General features: G+C 38.5%; 1 protein-coding gene across 2 annotated transcripts in view; it reads left to right on the forward strand.

Annotated features, from left to right (window-relative positions):
• Positions 1 to 17,548, forward strand: part of cdk15 (cyclin-dependent kinase 15) — a 29,135-nt gene extending 11,587 nt beyond the window's left edge. The window contains exons 3-13 of one of the 2 annotated variants that reach the window (XM_062996883.1): positions 3,187 to 3,281; positions 5,051 to 5,130; positions 6,103 to 6,197; positions 6,379 to 6,441; positions 6,549 to 6,672; positions 6,771 to 6,891; positions 8,417 to 8,510; positions 11,016 to 11,079; positions 15,269 to 15,317; positions 15,512 to 15,654; positions 16,999 to 17,548. In XM_062996883.1, the coding sequence (XP_062852953.1) occupies positions 3,187 to 3,281; positions 5,051 to 5,130; positions 6,103 to 6,197; positions 6,379 to 6,441; positions 6,549 to 6,672; positions 6,771 to 6,891; positions 8,417 to 8,510; positions 11,016 to 11,079; positions 15,269 to 15,317; positions 15,512 to 15,654; positions 16,999 to 17,111 (1,041 nt within the window). In that variant the 3' untranslated portion in view covers positions 17,112 to 17,548. The remainder of the gene's footprint in view (positions 1 to 3,186; positions 3,282 to 5,050; positions 5,131 to 6,102; positions 6,198 to 6,378; positions 6,442 to 6,548; positions 6,673 to 6,770; positions 6,892 to 8,416; positions 8,511 to 11,015; positions 11,080 to 15,268; positions 15,318 to 15,511; positions 15,655 to 16,998) is intronic. The other variant, XM_062996884.1, reaches the window with a different exon arrangement.
• The last annotated feature ends 2,739 nt before the right edge of the window (positions 17,549 to 20,287 follow it).

Genomic DNA, 20,287 nt, shown 5'->3' on the forward strand with positions numbered 1-20,287 from the left:
TAAAATTCATGCTGGGGAAGCTTCACACAAGAACTATTTTTACTTAAAAAAAAAAGAGCTATTCTAAGAAAAAGAAAGTTGTTTCTAATGCCTAGTTCACACTACACGATTTTTGCCCTGATTTTCGCTCGGCGACTGGTCGGCGATTGATTTTCCGGGTCGGGAGCAACTCAGCGTTTGCTCGGCGACTGGATTGAGTTTTCTAGCACGCCAGATATCTGATCTCAGACAGGCAACTGGGAATGAGTGACATGTCGAACAGCCAATGAGAACACAGGATACAGCGTGAGGGGAAATGCAGGAGAGGACAGGGGACAGGGGCTTAATTAATATAGTTTATATCAGGGTACACCGGCACACACACGTTTTTTACAGTATTTCTGATTTGATCGTCCTCTACAAAACATAATACCCACGCTGCATTGCAAAACTTACTACAGAACAAGCCATATACTGTTCGTGTTGCCAAATCCACTCAGATTCATTTATTTTTCCTCCTTGATATTACGCTGCACATCAGCGCACAAACCCTTTGATCTCTCGCTACTTGTTGACGTTCATTTTTTTGGACGTGGTATCATTAAACTTCTCGTCACTTCTCATGTGTGTTTTTGTAAAAAAAAAAAAAAAAAAGAAAGAAAAAAAGGGAGACCAGAGAAGCTCGCCAGTGATTCCAGTTGGTGATGGATCGTGTAGTGTGAAACCCCCGATCGCCGATCAGTCGTGTAGTGTGAAATATACACCGACTGAAAGACTCCCGAGTGCAGGAGATTCAGTCGTGTAGTGTGAACTGTACAGCGACCTGACGACTTGGAAAGTCGTGTAGTGTGAACTTGGCAAAAGGTATCTCCTGTCGTGTAATGTAAACGTTTTTTCAAAAATCCACCCAAACGTTTTCTCAACAGTTGAGGGAATTTTTGGCTAGATTGTTGGGAATGGTTGGGTGAATTGTTGAGGGAATGTTTGGGTGAATTTTTGAGGGAACGTTTGGGTGAATTGTTGAGGGAACATTTGAGGGGTGAATTGTTGAAAACCCAAACGTTTTCTCAACGATCCACCCACCCAACCATTACCTCAACAATTCACCCAACCATTCCCAACAATCTACCCAAACGTTCCCTCAACGTTCCCCCCTCACATTCCCCCCTCACGTTCCTTCAACGTTCCCCCCAAACATTCCTCCCGAACGTTCCCTCAACGTTCCCCCCGAACGTTCCCCCAACGTTCCCCCCAAACGTTCCCCCAACGTTCCCCGACAAACGTTCCCTCAACGTTCCTTCACAAACGCTCCCCCAACGTTTCCACACGAACGTTCCCCCAACATTCCCCCGAATGTTCCCCCAACGTTCCCCCAATGTTCCCCGACAAACGTTCCCTCAACGTTCCTTCACAAACGCTCCCCCAACGTTTCCACACGAACGTTCCCCCAACATTCCCCCGAACGTTTCCCCAACGTTTCCCCACGAACTTTCCGCCAACATTCCCCCACAAACGTTCCTGCAACGTTCCCCCCCGAACGTTCCCTCAACGTTCCTTCACGAACGTTCCCCCAACGTTCCCCCACGAACGTTCCCCCACGAACGTTCCCCCAACGTTTCCCCCTGAACGTTCCCCCAACGTTCCTTCCCGAACGTTCCCCCAACGTTCCTTCACGAACATTCCCCCAACGATTCCACACGAACGTTCCCCCAACATTCCCCCCCGAATGTTCCCTCAACGTTCCTTCACGAACGTTCCCCCAACGTTCCCCCCGAACGTTCCCCCAACGTTCCTTCATGAACGTTCCCCCAACGTTCCTTCATATGAATTCCTCAATTAACTTGTTTTTGATCATCACAAATCCTTATTTCAGTTTTATATTTTTTGCTTTTTTAATAAAAATCATTTTTGTATCACTACCCTTCTAATGCACAACAAAAATGATTTTTATGTATTTACTATGGAATTTGACAGAAACTACTGACATTTGTAAGTGTTTGTAGTCAAAAACATATTTACTGATCTTTTGAAAGACAACCAAAGATTAGGCTCTTGTATCTTGAATATGTCCAATACTATTTGCTTGCTAGCTGTTTACATATTCTAGTATAGATAGCTTGTATTAGCTAAGACAGCAAATACATGAATAACTGACAAATGTGCATATGAAAATATTCTTGAATGGATGAATATGGATCATTTTTGACCCATGTTGTGCATTAGAAGGGGTTTGCTTAGCTTGTGCATCAAAGGGTTAAGTTACATCATCAGTCCAAGACTAATATCACAGCCAGTGTTCATATTCAGACCTAAAGATGTCGTTCATGACTAATATTTATTTATTTTATTAGGATTTTAATGGCATGTTTTACACACTCTGGTTACATTCATGACAGAAACGGTAGTCACTCGTTAGACAAGATTCTTCAGTTCAAGTCTTTAATGTCAAACACAGTCATGGCCAATTTTGTATCTCCAATTCACCTCACTTGCATGTTTTTGGACTGTGGGAGGAAACTGGAGCTCCTGGAGGAAACCCACACATGCAAACTCCACACAGAAAGGACCCGGACCGCTCTACCTGGAAATCGAACTCATGACCTTCTTGCTGTGAGGCGACACTTCATTAGCCACCATGCCGCCATTTATGACTAATAATTTTAAAGGCTTTATCCCAACCAATACAAATACCTGTACTATAGTTTTTATTTTGCCTTCAGACTACATGTCTGTTTTAAACTTCATTTTTTGCAGACCTAAAGATGTCGTTCATGACTAATATTTATTTATTTTATTAGGATTTTAATGGCATGTTTTACACACTCTGGTTACATTCATGACAGAAACGGTAGTCACTCGTTAGACAAGATTCTTCAGTTCAAGTCTTTAATGTCAAACACAGTCATGGCCAATTTTGTATCTCCAATTCACCTCACTTGCATGTTTTTGGACTGTGGGAGGAAACTGGAGCTCCTGGAGGAAACCCACACATGCAAACTCCACACAGAAAGGACCCGGACCGCTCTACCTGGAAATCGAACTCATGACCTTCTTGCTGTGAGGCGACACTTCATTAGCCACCATGCCGCCATTTATGACTAATAATTTTAAAGGCTTTATCCCAACCAATACAAATACCTGTACTATAGTTTTTATTTTGCCTTCAGACTACATGTCTGTTTTAAACTTCATTTTTTGCATTTACAGAATACAGGTTTGCAGTTTGGAACGGCAACTTCATACCTAAACTTGGAGAAACTAGGAGAGGGGGCGTATGCTACAGTGTACAAAGGAATAAGCAGGTTAGTGCTAGAAGCAGATGTGCATTTAATTTTTATTTACTTTCACTATATGTTTATTTTGTATTTTATTCTTAATTAGATTTATTTTTTAAAATATTTAGGGTTCAGGTTGAACTTCTTATTTTAGTTCTTGTGATAAGCCTGTAGGGTGGCCTGACAGTGCAACAGATTGATGCTGTTAATACTCACCTCTGGTCATTGGCCGTGAGAAGTCAAATAAGTTTTGTGGTAGTGTTTTTTTCAACTACTATGGTTTCCCTCCTCCCAAAACACTGAGAAGGTTGACTGGCAATGCTCGGTCTCGATACGCTCTGGACCAACAGTGATCACTGTATTAGGTACACCTACTTTATACATACATTAATTGATTGTTTTTTTAAGTTATTTATATATTTACAAAATATTTATTATTTTGTAAGTAATACCTACCATACAGGTGAACTTTGCTATTGGGCCACTGTAGCCAATCTTTTGCTCTGTATAATTTAGCAATTGAAAGGGACCCCTACTTATTTGGGTGGTGGACCATCTTCAGTACTGGAATAACACTAACATGGTAATAACCTGGTTATTATAACATGTTTAATGTGTGCTTTACTGGTATGGGTGTAAAATGTGCAGTAGTTTTGTCAGGATTTGGTCGAATGAGAACCATGAATATCTGGTCATCTCTCACAGCATGACCAGATACTGGAAATACTACTCTAATAGTACTTGGTTATTAGGGTGCACATATTTAAAAAATTTTTAACCTTTTTATGGAAGAAACATTTGATTAAATATGTTCACACAATGCTATAATGCATCATTGCATGTTTATTAACATTAATATTGTTTTTAATAATACATACTTACTATTCTGGAATGATGGGTGTATAGATTTATATAAGTTTGCTGGTTGTATTCCAAAACATCTGGAAATGCACCCTATGTTGTGTTGGCACTTTGCAACAGCACTGTGGGTGCCCTCTGCTGGCTGTCTGACATTTCAATTGATTTGATTAACTCTGTCTTAGCTAAATCATTAGCCTCACACTGTGACTTAAGTGCTAACACATAATACACAAAATTAATCTAACTTTATCTAGTTTGTAGTATTGCCTTTATTTGTATTGTCATTAACTGTCATTAACATTAATTGGCTGTTCTTTTATCAATATGCACATCCAGTAAGTAAAGTGTCCATCTGAATCATTTTTAAGACAGGTGTGATTTACATTACATTACATTATCTCTGTGATTTACATTACATTACATTACATTAGATATTTTCCCCCCAGATATTAAGATATTATACTCACTGCATTCTGACCATTCAGAGGCAGCACAATGTTTAAAATCATTATATGTTTATACACTTTTTATTTATTCTTTTGCTGCACTCCATACAGGCTAAGGACAAAGTCAAAAGAACAATGTGTGTAGCGAAATAAGGAATTATATTAATCAGTATTCATACAAATCCATACAAAGAGTAGAGTACTTGTCCAGACATAATGCATTTTGTCCATACTTATAAGTAATATTGTCCATACTTTTAACTTAACAGACATGATATATATATGTTTTAAGTGGCTATATGCACTGGAAGTAACTTATATATACATTAACATATGAATATAAAATCATTTTAATACAAAGTACATTATGTGTTTTTATACACTTCAAATATACATTACAAAATAGTATTTTGTATTTAAATGCTATTTTTATTCTTATCAAAAGTAAAACCTTACAGAGATTTTTACATAGTGTGTTTGTTCTTAAAGGATAAATGGACACTTGGTGGCGCTAAAAGTAATTCGAATGAAGACTGAAGAAGGAGTTCCATTTAATGCAATCAGAGAGGGTAAATCATTTTGTTTTTTACCCATTAAATCACCATATTAACCTTCAACTGATAACCTCAAACATTTCACAAAATATTTGGATGTGCTTGCTAAACCACTACATAAGCTTTGGCAAGGACAGGCACTGATGTTTTATAAAAAGTTCTAGATCTCTGTTAGAATTCCAATTCATCCAAAAGCTGTTTAATGGGGTTTGTGTGCCAGCCAATCAGTTTTTGGTTTTACAGTTACTGGAACTAAACTAGTAAAGGGCTCTTTACTATAAAAGCAGTGCCAGGCTAGCAATCACACTTTTTTTTTTATTTAAAAAAAGCACTGTGTCCGAAATGAGTGTGAAAAAAAGGTCTTGGCCTCCTAATTACTTGTTAGTAATTGACTATGGCTGGTGACCCGAACTGTCACCTTAGGCAAAGAGGAACATTCAGGATATTCAGGTGCAATCCTAAACTAAACAAAACTGTTGTACTAGTTTTATAGTTCTTGAATTATATCTAACCATCAAGCTTTCCTTTCAGCATAAAGTGACAGTTCAGGTTTTCTTCCTCAACACTGATTACAATAGTTTTTTAATTGTAGTTTTTTTTTTTAAAGAAGTCATCAGTTGTAGTCAATCCTAATTGCTAACCCAGAACTAATAGTTCTAAATAAAAAGTTGCTTTATGTATATTTTTGACCCAGCTGGCTTTCAAAAAAGTTGAACTTATTAAGGAAAATAATCTTTTTGAAAGTGTTGGGCAAATAAGTGTGAGTTTTAATTACTCACTCAGAAATTAAAAAGTTACAGAAAGCATTGAAATCTCAAGATCCCTTACAACAGTTTGAAAGTGTTGACTTCAGTTTTATCATAGAAATTTAGTGTAACTATGTTTTTTTGTACACACTGCTGTCATATTTTGTGCCAAAGAATCATGTTTTGTTTAAAAAAAGGCAAAGTATATGTCTCAAGTTTAATTTTTGGGTTTTATCTCTAGCCTCACTGTTAAAAGGCCTGAAACATGCTAATGTAGTTCTGCTCCATGATATTATTCACACTCGAGAGTCCCTAACGTTCGTCTTTGAGTACATGGTGAGTACACAACCAGCATTTCCCCTATTTCTTCCTCATATTCTTCAAGTTTCAACTGGATGCCAAGTTATTACATGACACATAATAGGCCATGTTATTGTATTAGAAATGACAGATGGCTAGCTTTGTCACTAACCCTGTTTATGAATTTTCTGGATGGATATTTCGTGCCATCTTTCAGCAAACAGACTTGGCGCAGTATATGTTAGAGCACCCAGGAGGACTGCACCCACACAATGTTCGAGTAAGAAGATCTTTATTTGCCTTCAGCTTCACACAGCTCCAGTTCAAAGCAAAAGAGCGGAAAGGAAATAATCCTTCTCTTTCTTGTTCTTTCGTTGACACCGACAGATCTTCATGTTCCAGCTGTTGCGAGGTTTATCATATATCCACAACAGGAGGATTTTGCACCGTGATATTAAACCTCAGAATTTACTCATCAGCTACCTGGGCGAGCTCAAACTTGCTGATTTTGGTGGGGAAAATATCCTCAAACACATAAATACACATTCCTTAGGCATTGTTCTCTTATAATAATCTTCGAGGTTTTTTTTTTTTTTTTTTTTTTTCCAGGCCTGGCACGATCTAAGTCCATCCCATGCCAAACCTACTCAGCAGAAGTTGTGACTCTGTGGTACAGACCACCTGATGTGCTTCTGGGATCTACAGACTACTCTACAGCAGTGGATGTCTGGTGAGAAAGTAAAAACACAAAATACATCTTTATGACCAAATTTATGTATTAAATAAACAGCCAGAAAAAACTAGTCTCTGGAGAAAGAACGCAACTCTAGGATCATTGTGGCAGCATAAACGATTTAAATGATACAGACCATGATTTCACTGATCCAAGGTTTTTGTAATAGTAATTTTTTTCCAAAGCTTTAGTGTTATACGGAAAAAGTTGGGACAGTATGGAAAATGTAAATAAAATAAAAACACAGAGTTTCTTACATTTACTTTGACTTTTATTTGATTGCAGACAGGATGAACCTGAGATATTTCATGTTTTATCTGCTGAACTTCATTTATTAATAAACATCCATTCCTGCATTTCATGCCTGCAATACATTCTGAAAAAGTTGGGACAGTAAAGCATTTACCACTTTGTAATGTTGCCATTCCATTTCACCACCCTTAAAAGACATTTTGGCACTGAGGGGACCAAGTGTTTTAGTGTTTCAGCTTTTATTTTGTCCCATTCTTCCTGCAAACACGTCTTAAGATGTGCAACAGTACTGGGTCGTTGTTGTCGCATTTTTGGTTTAAAAATTCTCCACACATTCTCTATTGGGGACAGGTCACCACTGCTGACAGGCCAGTCCAGTACCCGTACCCTCTTCTTCTGCAGCCATGCCTTTGTAATGTGTGCAGCATGTGGATTTGCATTGTCCTGTTGAAAAATGCATGAACGTCCCTGGAAAAGATGAAGGCAGCACATGTTGCTCTAAGATCTTAATGTACTTTTCTGCATTAATGCTGCCATCACAGAAGTGTAAATGACCTTTGCCAAGGGCACTGACACAGCCCCATACCATGACAGACCCTGGCTTTTGGACTTGTTGCTGATAACAGTCTTTTCCAAAAAAGACCTGGAATGCTGATTCATCTGACCACAATACACGTTTCCACTGTGTGATGGTCCATCCTAGCTGCTCTGGACATGGTTAACATAAGGCTTATTTTTTGCACAGTAAAGGTTTAAGTGGCATTTGTGCATGTAACTCTGTATTGTAGTGCATGACAAAGTTTTGCCAAAGTAATCCCTCACCCATGTGGTTATATCAGCTATCTGAGGGATCGAAGATCACCGGCATTCAGCTTAAACTTGCACCCTTGGCCTTTACGCACTGAAATCTCTCCCGATTCCTTGAATGGTTTAATGATATTATGCACTGTAGAGGAGAAATATGCAAATCCCTTCCAATCTTTCTTTGAGGTACATTGTTTTTAAACATTTTAATCATTTTCTCATGCATTTGTTGACAAACTGGAGATCCTCTGTCCATCTTTCTCATCAAAGACTCAGCCGTTCCTGGATGCTGCTTTTTTGGCAAACCATGATTACAATCACCTGTTGACATCACCTGTTTGGAATCACATCATTATGTAGTTTGCCAACACTGGTGCCTGGTTCCTGTATGAATAGGAAACATGGGTAACATAAAGCTTCATAGCATCCGTTCTTGTACATCTCAGCAGTTGCTTTCTCTTTGTAGGGGTGCTGGCTGCATTTTCATTGAGATGCTACAGGGGGCACCAGCATTCCCTGGAGTGGCTGATGTTTTCGAACAGTTGGTAAAGATTTGGACAGTAAGTGTGTGTTCACTGTTCCCTGTTCACTTGTAAACATGAATACAAAAGTCAAAAGTTTACATAAGTTTGTAGGAGACACATACAGTATGTCATGTCAGCCTCAGGATTTTAATGATTTCTGCAACTGTTCTCTATTTGTGAGTAAATGGAACAAACATTCAGCTGAATGTAATTCAAGAAACACAACAAATATGTATCATGATTTTAAAGTTGCTGTTCTTTATGAGCTTACAGGCTGCCAAAAAAGGAGCCCCTTTTGTTGCTAATTACAGGAACAATGATTACAAAGAAATACAGTTCTTGGATTACACGTGAACATGTCAAAAAATCTCTCAAGAGACCACTGTCACATGTACTTTTAATGGGTGTGGTTAATCTAGCCTTATTTATTTGCCTACAGATAAGTTACCTGATGTAGACAATTGAATACATAAAATTCAAAGGTAGCTTTATTGGCATGACAATTATGGACATTTGTATTGCCAAAGCTCAGTTACAGATTTAGGAAACAGAGAAAAAAAGTAAATAATAACAAAAAATACAATATAGAAAAAATGGAATATAGAAAAATTAAGAAAACTGTGTAAATAATAACAATAAAAAATAACAGTGACAGTAATAATACTATATGTAAGTACCAGAGAGTCGCATGTAAGTCGCTGTGTGTGAGACTTACATGCGACTCTCTGGTACTTACATATAGAATTGGCGCTAATGATTGAAAAAAAAAAACCGCTTTCTGAGCCAATCAGATCTTCTGATATTAATTTTTATTAAGAAATGCTGTTATTTGCATGTATTTAGTTTGCAGTGTCACACAAATGATGTGTCAATGAAACACTTGATTGGCTTTCTAACGAGTTCGTGTTTTACTTCACAACCGGGAAAAGTTTGGAGGTTTTTAATTATAAGCACATTTACAAAATAACGGATTCTATTCCTAATGGGACACACCGTTAAAAATTTAATAGCGTCTGGAACAACATAAGCTAAGGTAAGCAGGGGTTATTCTGGCTAATCTGTTGTTTTTTATCTGAACTTACATATTATTTGTTTATTTCTATGCTACAGTTCCAATATATGTTTTGTGTATATTATTTTGACTCGTGACTTGACTCAATAAAATAAAAATTTGTTGTGTATGTGTGTGACATAGTCACCCACTGTCCCTTATGCCTAGTTCACACTACATGATTTTTGCCCTGATTTTCGCTCGCCAACTGGTCGGCGCTAGATTTGCCGGTTCTGGAGCAACTCGGCTTTCACTCGCGATCAAAACTCAATCCAAGCGGCTCAAGCGAATGAGTGCGGTGTCGAACAGCCAACGAGAACGCGAGGGTGAGGGGAAACTCAGGGGAGGAGTTGTAAAAAGGTGGGACAGGGGCATAAGATAGTTTATATCAGAATACATTGACACACACTCAAGTTTTACAGTATTTCGGACCTTATCGTTCTCTACAAAACATAACACCAACTTTGCATTGCAAATAATATTTATTAACCTCCAACTCACTACAGAAAATCCATGCTGGTCGCATAGCCAACTCCACTCAAGATTCATTAATTTTTTTCTCCTTGATTTTACACTGCTTATCAGCGCACAAACTTTGATCGCTTGCTACTGCTACTGCATTTTTGGACGCGGTATCATTTAACCCCTCATCACTTCTCACGTTTGTTTTCTTGACAAAATGTAGTTTGGGAGACCGGAGAAGCTCGCCTGCGATTTCAGTTGGTGATAGATCATGTAGTGTAAAAACCTCTATCGCCGATCAGTCGTGTAGTGTGAAAGCCACACCGACTTGAAAGACTCCCGATTACAAGAGATCCAGTTGAGTAGTGTGAACTGTACAGCGATCTGATGACTTGGAAAGTCATGTAGTGTGAACTTGGCATTACCTGGTGGCAGGTGGGCTTGTATAGTGCTGCTAGTGTGCAGCTCTCTCTCTCTCTGTGCTCCCCCTATAGGTGGGGCAGTTAGTCAGGGTCTGGGAGGGTGTTTAAATTGGGTATGACTGTGTTGAATTTGGGAAAGAATACAGTTGCAGCTCTGTCTCTACAGTACTGCACAGCCTCTCCTCTTGGGGAAGCCAGGACCATGTACGTCGCCTCGTCTCCATGGCCAGGTTGAGCGCACTCAGTCTGTACCTCGTGAAGATGTTTCTCTGTTTAGGGCCAAATCACTACTAAAGATGAATTAGGCTATGTTACAAAATTAAATGATGTCACGAACTTTTTGCACCACCAAATTAATGAGCTGAAGTTGCATTTTTGATAGAGCCACACTTTAGCACTGTTGTGGCATGATTCCTAAAGCTCAGAAAAGAACTAAAAACCCACAAATTACAACTGAGGTCTAGGAGCAACAGCATCTTTAATATTAAATGTGTATTTTTATATGTCTTATAACTACTACATTACCCATACTAGTTTTCATTACTTTTTTACCTTTTCTTCTTTGTCACCTTCTCATCTCTGTTTCAACCTCAACTCCCTCTGCAGGTTCTCGGCGTGCCCACAGAAGAGACTTGGCCAGGAATATGCGAGCTGCCAAACTATAAACCAGGTAAGTAAGCATTCCTTTTTCCTCTCCAGCAGAGGGTCGGTAAAAAATAATGATGACCTTATTTTCGTGTTACTGCTTTACTCTTCAATCATTCATTCATCTGAGACAGTCATGCTTTAAACCTGATGTAGATTGTGTGTGGGTTTGACTTACCTAATGTGCAGTCACATGTTTACATATTATATAATTTAGCAGTACAGTTTATAACAGCATGGGTTCTGCAACATGGGGGCTGGGGTTTGATCCTCATTCCTGATCCTTACTGTATGTGAGGAATTTCTCATGTTGTCCTTATGTCTGTGTGGGTTTTCTCTGGGTGCTCTGTTTATTTTCTACCTCCCAAAAATATGCAAGATGGATAGACTGCTTTAAATCATCGCTTAGGTAAGACTGAGTGAGTAAATATTTAAATGTGTAATGCCCTGTGATTATGGATTGGTGCCAGAGTGGGTGTCTAGGGTGACGTCTCACTGCATTCTGCATGATTTTAAATTAGAGCGAAACCATGCGATCCTGACCACTGCTTCACTGTGGCGGAATGAAGGAATGAAAAAATAGTTAATAAGTACTTTTTTATTCAGTTTTAAAAATAATTTTGTTAATACTAAATTTGTTCATACGTTTCTTTACTAAATTCTATTTTTATTCTATACTTTTGCATTTTATTTAGTCATATCCTATTACCCAATTTGTACTGTCACCTCTATTGCTGCAGACCTCCACTCCTAACCTAGGAGAGCTGCAACTGCCCCCTTTGACACATGTGCAGTACCAACCACTTCTTATCACCTTTTAAAAAAGCGTATTACCTCTTACCATGGATTTCTTAAAGCTGTAATTGCCAACAATGGCACACAGTATAACAATATATATAATTACTCCTGTAATATATACTTCTATATATGTATAATTACTCCTGCCAGTAGCTGTCACTGTGTATCAGTGAGTGAGAGAGAAGAAGGTATTTGCTGAGTAAAGTATTCTTTCTTCGTGCAATTACACCTACAAAATACAATACTGTTGAAATAAAGAAGGAAATAACAGAGAAATATGAGAGTTATTGTTGTTTCTGCTAGATACATTTTATTAAAAAAAAGGAATTTATTACGGTGTAAGGTACTGCACTGCATTGTACTGAAATGTGGTGTGTGTTTATGTACAGTACAACTGTGTATTTTTGTTTATTACTGTTTATTACAGTAATATATATTCTATAATTTAAGATTTAAGGGCGAATATACTTGTATTTATAACAAAAAAGAGCATTTAAGACATTAGAAAGGTTAGGTAAGGGGGTGGTTTGGGATTAATTCTATTTACATTTTTTCTTATGGGAAAAATAGGTTTAACTAACGAACATTTTGACTTAAGAACAGCCCTTCGGAACCAATTAAATTCGTAAGTCAAGGGTCTACTGTATTTGCTTATGCTTATGAAAACATAAAATTTTTTTTATATTAATATGCGCAGTCAGAAGCCATTTAAGTGAATAAATGCACTGGAAGTATATTAAATTCCAAACACAAAAGAAGTTAAACCCCTGTTTTTTACCCAACTTCTTAGATATTTTCTTCCTTTACATATTAAAGCCCCAAAAACACAAATACAGCACATTTAACGGGTTACTGCACAGAGCTAACCTTTTGAGTGTATTACAATATGGAAAAGTTTGCTACAGCAGTATATGGGTGGGGTAAGTGTGTAAGCTATAGACATTGTCTGACAGTGCCTTGCTATTAAACATATAAATCTATGAACTGTATTACAGCAGCAAATTCTCAGGGTGGTGTTATAGGTTTCTTGCTGACACACATATGTGTGCAATGGTGTGTGTGCGTGATACAGGTGCTGAGCTAACACGTTTACACAATTCAACTTTACACCTTAAAGCCAGACACAAACATTCATGGTTACACATTGAAAACAAGAAGATGTGTCTTCCAAAAGCAAGCATGTAATCAAAATGTGGAGTCAGCAGTTAACACATGGACATGTATGGTCTGTTTTCCTGCTAACAGAATGTTTAGAACACATAACTCATGTCTACAGTCAAGCTAGCTTTTCTTTCCTAGAGGCTTAGAGGCTGTCACACAGGGTAAAACGGACACTGCTTTAAAATGAGCTAGTTAGACCATCTAGATGAGTTGTATAGGGATGGATTGACTTAGTACAGTGTCACTCAAGCTTTACCAGTTTTTAATTTATGGCTGACCTGTTTTTTTTTTATCATCAAACTATCAGGACAAATTACCCTTAGCATGAAGTTTTAATTTTAGTTTTAATTTTACATTTACATTTTCAGCTTTTAGCAGACACTTTTTTCCAAAGTGACCTACAATACTGTGACAGTATATATTATCTAAGCAATTATAGGTTAAGGGCCTTGCTCAAGAGCCCAACAGTGGCAACCTGGCAGTGGTGGGGCTTGAACCAGTGACCTTTTTGATTACTAATCCAGTACCTTAACCGTTAGGCTACAACTGCCCTTTTTAAATATTGCTTTTCAATCTAGCCTGTTTAAATTGGTTACTACTTATAGACAGTCATTATCAAGATCAAGGTAACTGACATTAAATAACTCCACCAACATAATAATCTAGCTTGCTACATGTACATTTTTTATTTCATTTTATCATTTTCATCACCACTTTATCCTGGTCAGGGTTGCAGCAGGTCCGGTTCCACAGTAAAACAAGACATTAACACCATGGACAGGGTACTAATCCAGTGCAGGGTTTTAACCATCCTTTCTCAAACATAGTCTGCCTGTTTACATTATGTCTGTGTAGATGCCTGGCTGATTCATCTGGGTTCTAATCTTAGCAGTGGTGGGCTAGCATACTAGTTAGCTGCTTTACTCAAGCCATGTAAATTTTTGGTCCAGCGTATTTAAATATAAACCCAAAACAAACTTATAAAAGTTGTTTTAAATAAAAAGACCACCACAGAGCAGGTATTATTTAGGTGGTGGATGATTCTCAACACTGCAGTGACACTGACATGGTGGTGGTGTGTTAGTGTGTGTTGTGCTGGTATGAGTGGATAAGACACAGCAGCGCTGCTGGAGTTTTTAAATACCGTGTCCACTCACTGTCCACTTTATTAGACACTTCTACCTAGTTGGTCCACCTTGTCAGCATATGTAAAGTCAGAGGTGATCGCTCATCTATTGCTGCTGTTTGAGTTGGTCATCTTTGAGATCTTCATCAGTGGTCACAGGGCGCTGTTGGCTGGATATATTTGGTTGGTGGACTATTCTCAGTCCAGCACTGACAGTGAGGTGTTTAAAAACTCCAGCAGCGCTGCTGTGTCTTATCCACTTATACCAGCACAACACACACTAACACACCACCACCATGTCATTGTCACTGCAGTGCTGAGAATGATCCACCACCTAAATAATACCTGCTCTGTGGTGGTCCTATATAAACCACACAGTATTTCAAATTACATTAAAATTGACCAATCATATCTTTCATTGTTTGACCAATCAGATTGTCCTCTACTTTGTTATTGCTAATTTTATGACAACTACCACCCTCTGTGCCAGCTGCAATATTATGTCTGCAGATGACTATGCCTGCATGACGGTCTTGTGTTATAGTTTTATAGGCCCTCATTTCTCAGACACAAAAATAGTAGACTCCATTACTTAATGCCCATTGTTGTGAGGTCTAGATTATTTTAATGTTTTTGTTATTCTGGTACATACAAAATTATACTTTAATGTCAAGTGCAATGCATTTATATAGAAAGGTTTGTTTCTGATCAGTTAGAAGGTAGTATTGCTACAATTCTCTGTATAATCAAGTACTTAAGATTCAGTTCTCAGAAAAACTGGCATTAATTTTGTGCAGTGTGTATGGCACAGTCTGCGTGCTCGAGTCAGGTTCAGGCGCAAGGCCAGACTGGCAACCACAACCAGGTGTGCTGTAGAGCCTCACACAGACAGAGTAGCTTTTAGAGACAGAAAGAGAGAGAGAGACTGGGTGGCCGTCCACTGGAGGAAGGAGAGGCACAACAGAGAATGTGTCCATGACACAGCCAAGTGTGTGGGTTCCAGGGCGTGCAAGGTCATGCTCAGCCCGGGAGAAGAAGAACGAGGTTTATAATCGAGGATGCCTGAGGTGGAGGCCGACGGTGTCAGCTTTCTCCAAACACTGAGAGAGCATTTTGTGTGTTTCTACAGAATGGTTCCTGCCTTACAAACCCCAGCAATTCAGAGATGTCTGGAAAAGGTAATATCAGTTCGGCTTGACATAAGTGTGCGTGTGTATGCGTGTGTGTTCAGTCCAAGAGAGAACAGATGGGTCTTTGTGCAGTCAGCACCCCCCAGCTGCAACTTCCTTCATATGAAGGCCTTATCCATACCTTTGCCTCTGGGTGTGTGTGTGTGTGCGCGCGTGTGTGTGTTTATGATGCTTTGGCTCAGATTTGCACAGCTACCCTATAAGACGGAAGACCTGGCCCAGCAGATGTTGATGATGGTTCCCAAAGATAGGATCTTGGCCCAGGATGCCCTGCAGCACCCCTACTTTAGCACGCTGCCACCACCAGTGATGCATCTGCGAGACAGTAAGTGTTGCTTCTGTTCAGCAAACCAACTCAGCTAAAATGGGTTTAGCTAAAAATGTCATTTGCCCTTTTATGCTTCTTTAGTCTACAAGGTGTATTTACACAGCTTAAGTTTTGGTTTATGCTGTTAGAAATCCTTAGAGATTACAGTCGGCATTTTTCGGCTTTAGGGGTGCCAATTACTAGGTGTCCAGACTTGGTGTAGTTCCATGCACACACTAACTTATAACTGCTATGTACATTCTAAACAAATGAAATGTGATTTAGTTCTTTTAAGACTCTCTCTCAGATCCATATAGCAGTGGACTAGTGCATTAGTCTGCTTAGAATTCTTTACTGTAGTAGAAGTGAACACAAAGTTTTAAGCACTTCAGTTTTAAAGAACACAGAGTTACAGCGTCGAGATTCTGCACTCTTTGGTCCGAAACTCAGCGTTGCCTCTGGTCGGCTGGGCGCCATCATGCGGACATAATTGGCAGTGCCTGCAGGGAGGGATGACCGGACTATGTGGGTGGGGTTTTCAAACGCTGTGTAAGGACCCTGATTGGCAGATAGAGAGGCGCCTGTGCAGAATGCATAGGTGAAAAAGGGTTCCGCTAAGGGCTGCACGTGGGTCCGATGAGGCGTGAGCAGCAACATACCCACCTCGACTGCAATCAGGGATCCCCCAGCAGCGGAAGAAAAATTTACTACACTAAATTGGGAAAAAATGGGAGAAAATGCATAAATAATAATTTTTAAAAAAACTGTTCAGTCAGCTGGATGCCTATTCAGACACAAAATTGGCTGACCAGGTGAGGCACCTGAATGGGGGGGCGGCTGATCACGGATGGCAATGAGTGGCTCTCCTCAGAAGACCCTGTTCCTCACAGGTGAAAAGAAGTGATTGGTGGCTTTGTGCTTGTTGAAGGAAGCATGCAACAACTTCGGCCCTTCTTGCTCAGGTGTGGGGTTAAAGCAGCAACAAGAAGGATAAGCTCAAATTGGCCATGGCTGTATTGGGTAAAAAAGGGGAAAAAACTAATTAAAAATTTATTTTAAAAAAAGGGTAAAACTGCCTATGCATGTAGTTCTGGAAACTTCTAGGTAAACGTTATTGTAGCTCCAGTGCAAAACTAAAAAAGAAGAAAACCTATAATAATTTATCTGCACTGGCTGACCAATTACTTTTGGTATAATATTCTGAGGTTTTTGTTAAATATTTCCAGTCTGGAAGTTAAGAAATTGTATATTTACTTTTTACTGTAAAACGTATCCAGGATCCTTTTTTACCCTAGTTTGTAAAATCTGTGATCGTAAATTCCATTTGATGAGTGTTTTTCTTCCCATGTGTCTTTCTGTCAGCTGTATCCATCTTTAAGGTGCCTGGGGTAAGACTGGAGACGGAAGTTCAGGATATTTTCAGCTCCAACAGTCGGATGAAATCCTCCCTCGTTCCCCTGGGCAAATGCTGGTGATAGGCTTCCACGACCACACACAACTTTTCATGAGCAGAAAGAAAACTCAAAAACACATTACCAGGGATCAATTATGGAATTATGCTGTGTTCTATTGTTCCTAGATCCTCAGATAAAACTACTTCCGATTCGGAAATGGGTAATTAAACACTGGCCTAACTTGGAATGCAAGGCAAGATCCACCTTGCCCAAGTTTGCCAATGCAAACACAGCTTATGTCACAGCGGAAATAGCAGCACATACACTAAACAGTATATATTACACTCTTTCTGGCAGTCTTCACCTCTAGGAACAGGATTGATTTATTGCTCTGTAAAAGCTGTATTCTGTAATCAATGCATCTGAATATATGACTTGAGACAAGCAGCACTTTTGATATAGAGCACAATTTACCACAGGGACATTTTAAAATATTTTAGATTATTGCAGGTCAAAGTGTATAGAATCCATTATTTTGCAATAAATACATTTCTTCACAGGTTAGTGTCTTCTTCATGACATTGTCATAACAGAACAAAACAATTCAGTTCTAGAACCATTTTATTACTGATCTGGGATTTTTACTGGTAGTCCAAAACTCGTATATGACAGCAATAAAAACTTTAATTCCATATGTATTTTAATATTTCCAAAAACCTGTAGTTCTAAAACTGTTTGAGTCTTTATTTATTAACAGGTTCAAAACTCCACTTTGTTTCAAAGTTTTAAGGAATACAGAGTTTTAAACCATTTTCAGCTTTTTTACTTCTAGAATTTTGTTCCAAGCCTCTTTAGTACTTAAATCTTTTTAGAACTGTTGTAAGTCCATTTTATTACTGTTTAGACTGGGGGTTTTCAACCTTTTTGGATATGCGCTCCCTTCCATGTGCCAACCTCGAACTTGCCCCCCCCCCCCCAACAATCGCACAGAAACCATTACAACAGCTATTGACAAGCTACAATAATGTAATTAACATTGTTCACATTATATATACAATGCAATTTTGCTGATTGAAATATTTACTTCAAAAGGATAATACAGCCCTATCTTATATAATGCGATGGCTGAGCCTATTCTGCAAGCACATTATATAAATTTGTGGTTCAATTTCAGTTACAGCTAGTCATAAATTGTAAGCACTACTTGCTTTTGATGTAGATGAGAGCAGAATACGTTACTTCACAGAGCCAAGTAGAGGCAAAAGTACATCAATTGCTAAGTTCGCTAGTTCAGGACACTCTGCTTTGACTGACAGAAAACTAGCGGAACTAACTTTTAGTTCCACGGGCAGAACAAGTCTGACCTGACTACCGCTCTGTGGTAATAGCCAGTTTAATTAAGCCTTCAACCAGTAAGGAAAGTGAGTCACACAGGTGTTCTGTAGTAGGTCTGTAGGGATGTTTATTTAAAACCGCAGCATTCATTAATAACAGTAAAAACGGAATGATGACTGAGAAGAGAAACTTAGAACATGCACAAGCTTTACTTCATACGAATCGACTCCTGAATCACTTATAGCGATATTGTGAACAGAGCATCTCCCACTATACACCTCTCTTAAAGACACACACACACACCCACATGTCCTATAACAGCAGTCATTGTTTTTGTCACCAGTTTATCTTCACTGTTAGCCCTGTTTTTAAGTTTTGCTAGCCAACAGTCCTTTTTTCAGACTGAACTGGATAACATTAAACATGCGTGTGTGCGTGGTCAGCGAGACTTAGTAAATATGTCTCCTGTGGGTGAAAAATAAATAAATTGCTTTAGTTTTAAAAGTAAAAAAATCTCGGAATGTCACGCCCCCCTGGACAGGTATTTGCACCCACCCCACAAGTTGAAAACCCCTGGTTTAGACCAGGAACCATTATGGTATAGGTCCAAAATTATATTTGGACAGCTCTAGGAAACTTTCATTTTGGAGCACTTTTGTTTGGTTACCAAACTCTGTTTAACTGTTCAAGAATTGTTTAGGTCAGAAACCCTTTTGTTAGTCATTTTCACAACCCATTACTTCTAGAAGTCTATAAGTAAAAAAAAACCCAAGTCCAGAGTTTTAGAATAATTAAATGAGAATTACAGAACGATTTTGTTTTGGAAGACGTTTCATTGATTTCATTGATTGATTCTTAGAAAGATCTTAGAGAGTTTTAATTGTTTAGAAAAGATATAAGACCCTTTTGTGGTTGTTTTGAAGCACTTTAGTTTCAAAACCATTTAAGAATGTTATTTTATTTTCTGGTATATGAAAGCTTTTGTAACCTTGGTAGAAACAAGCCCATGGTATGTAACAGAGTTGTTAATATATTTATAAAAGTTTATTTAAGAGAGTTTTGTGAAGTTGATGGTAGCGAGAATGAGAATGGGAGAGTTCACATTCGTATACAGGCCGACTCATGAGTGTTACGGCAAATTGCAGGGTCATGACCATATGGGAACAAGAGCTGGATTCGATCCCAGATTCTGGCAGAGAGAAAGAGAGCAGACAAGAGAAATGAACAATACTTTCCTGGAAGTTCTTGATTCATTCTTCCAAATATTTGCAGGTGATGTGTTGTTAAAACTGTTGTTTTATAGTCTTGTTTTTACTAATACACGATCTCAGATTACATCTCAGCAATACGTTGATGGATTTTAAACATGTACTGACTTACATTATAGGCCAAAAGTTTGTGGACACCCCTCCTAATAATTAAGTTCAATTGTTTCAACTAGGGCTGGCAACAATCCGATACTCTGTATGTACTATGTCCGATATTGGCCCAAATCACTGGATCGGATATTGGAAGGAAAAAAATTTGTAATCTGATCTGATACTGTTGCTTAATGTATATAACACATAATGTAAATAAGGCCATTGTTTGTGTGTAAAGCAAATAACACATGAAGATACGTTCCGACAGAGTGCCGTTTATTGCCCGCTCACTCTGCAACATGCCGTAACAACGTGCATCTTGACGACATCATTAACATGTGCCACTGATCTACAACTCATCTGCAACAGCCATTCAGAAATTAAAACACACTGATCTGCTTATACTTTTAGCATTTTAAAAAATCATCTACTACTGCCACATCTAAAAACACTGTTTAAACACAATCAAAATCACTTTATAAATGATAAAGTTTATAAAGTTTATTATCACCTGAGATAAAGAAAACCTATTCTGTCCCTGCTTGGAGATATCTCACATCC

This window comes from Trichomycterus rosablanca, chromosome 6 (assembly GCF_030014385.1).
Source record: "Trichomycterus rosablanca isolate fTriRos1 chromosome 6, fTriRos1.hap1, whole genome shotgun sequence".
NCBI classification, from domain to species: domain Eukaryota; kingdom Metazoa; phylum Chordata; class Actinopteri; order Siluriformes; family Trichomycteridae; genus Trichomycterus; species Trichomycterus rosablanca.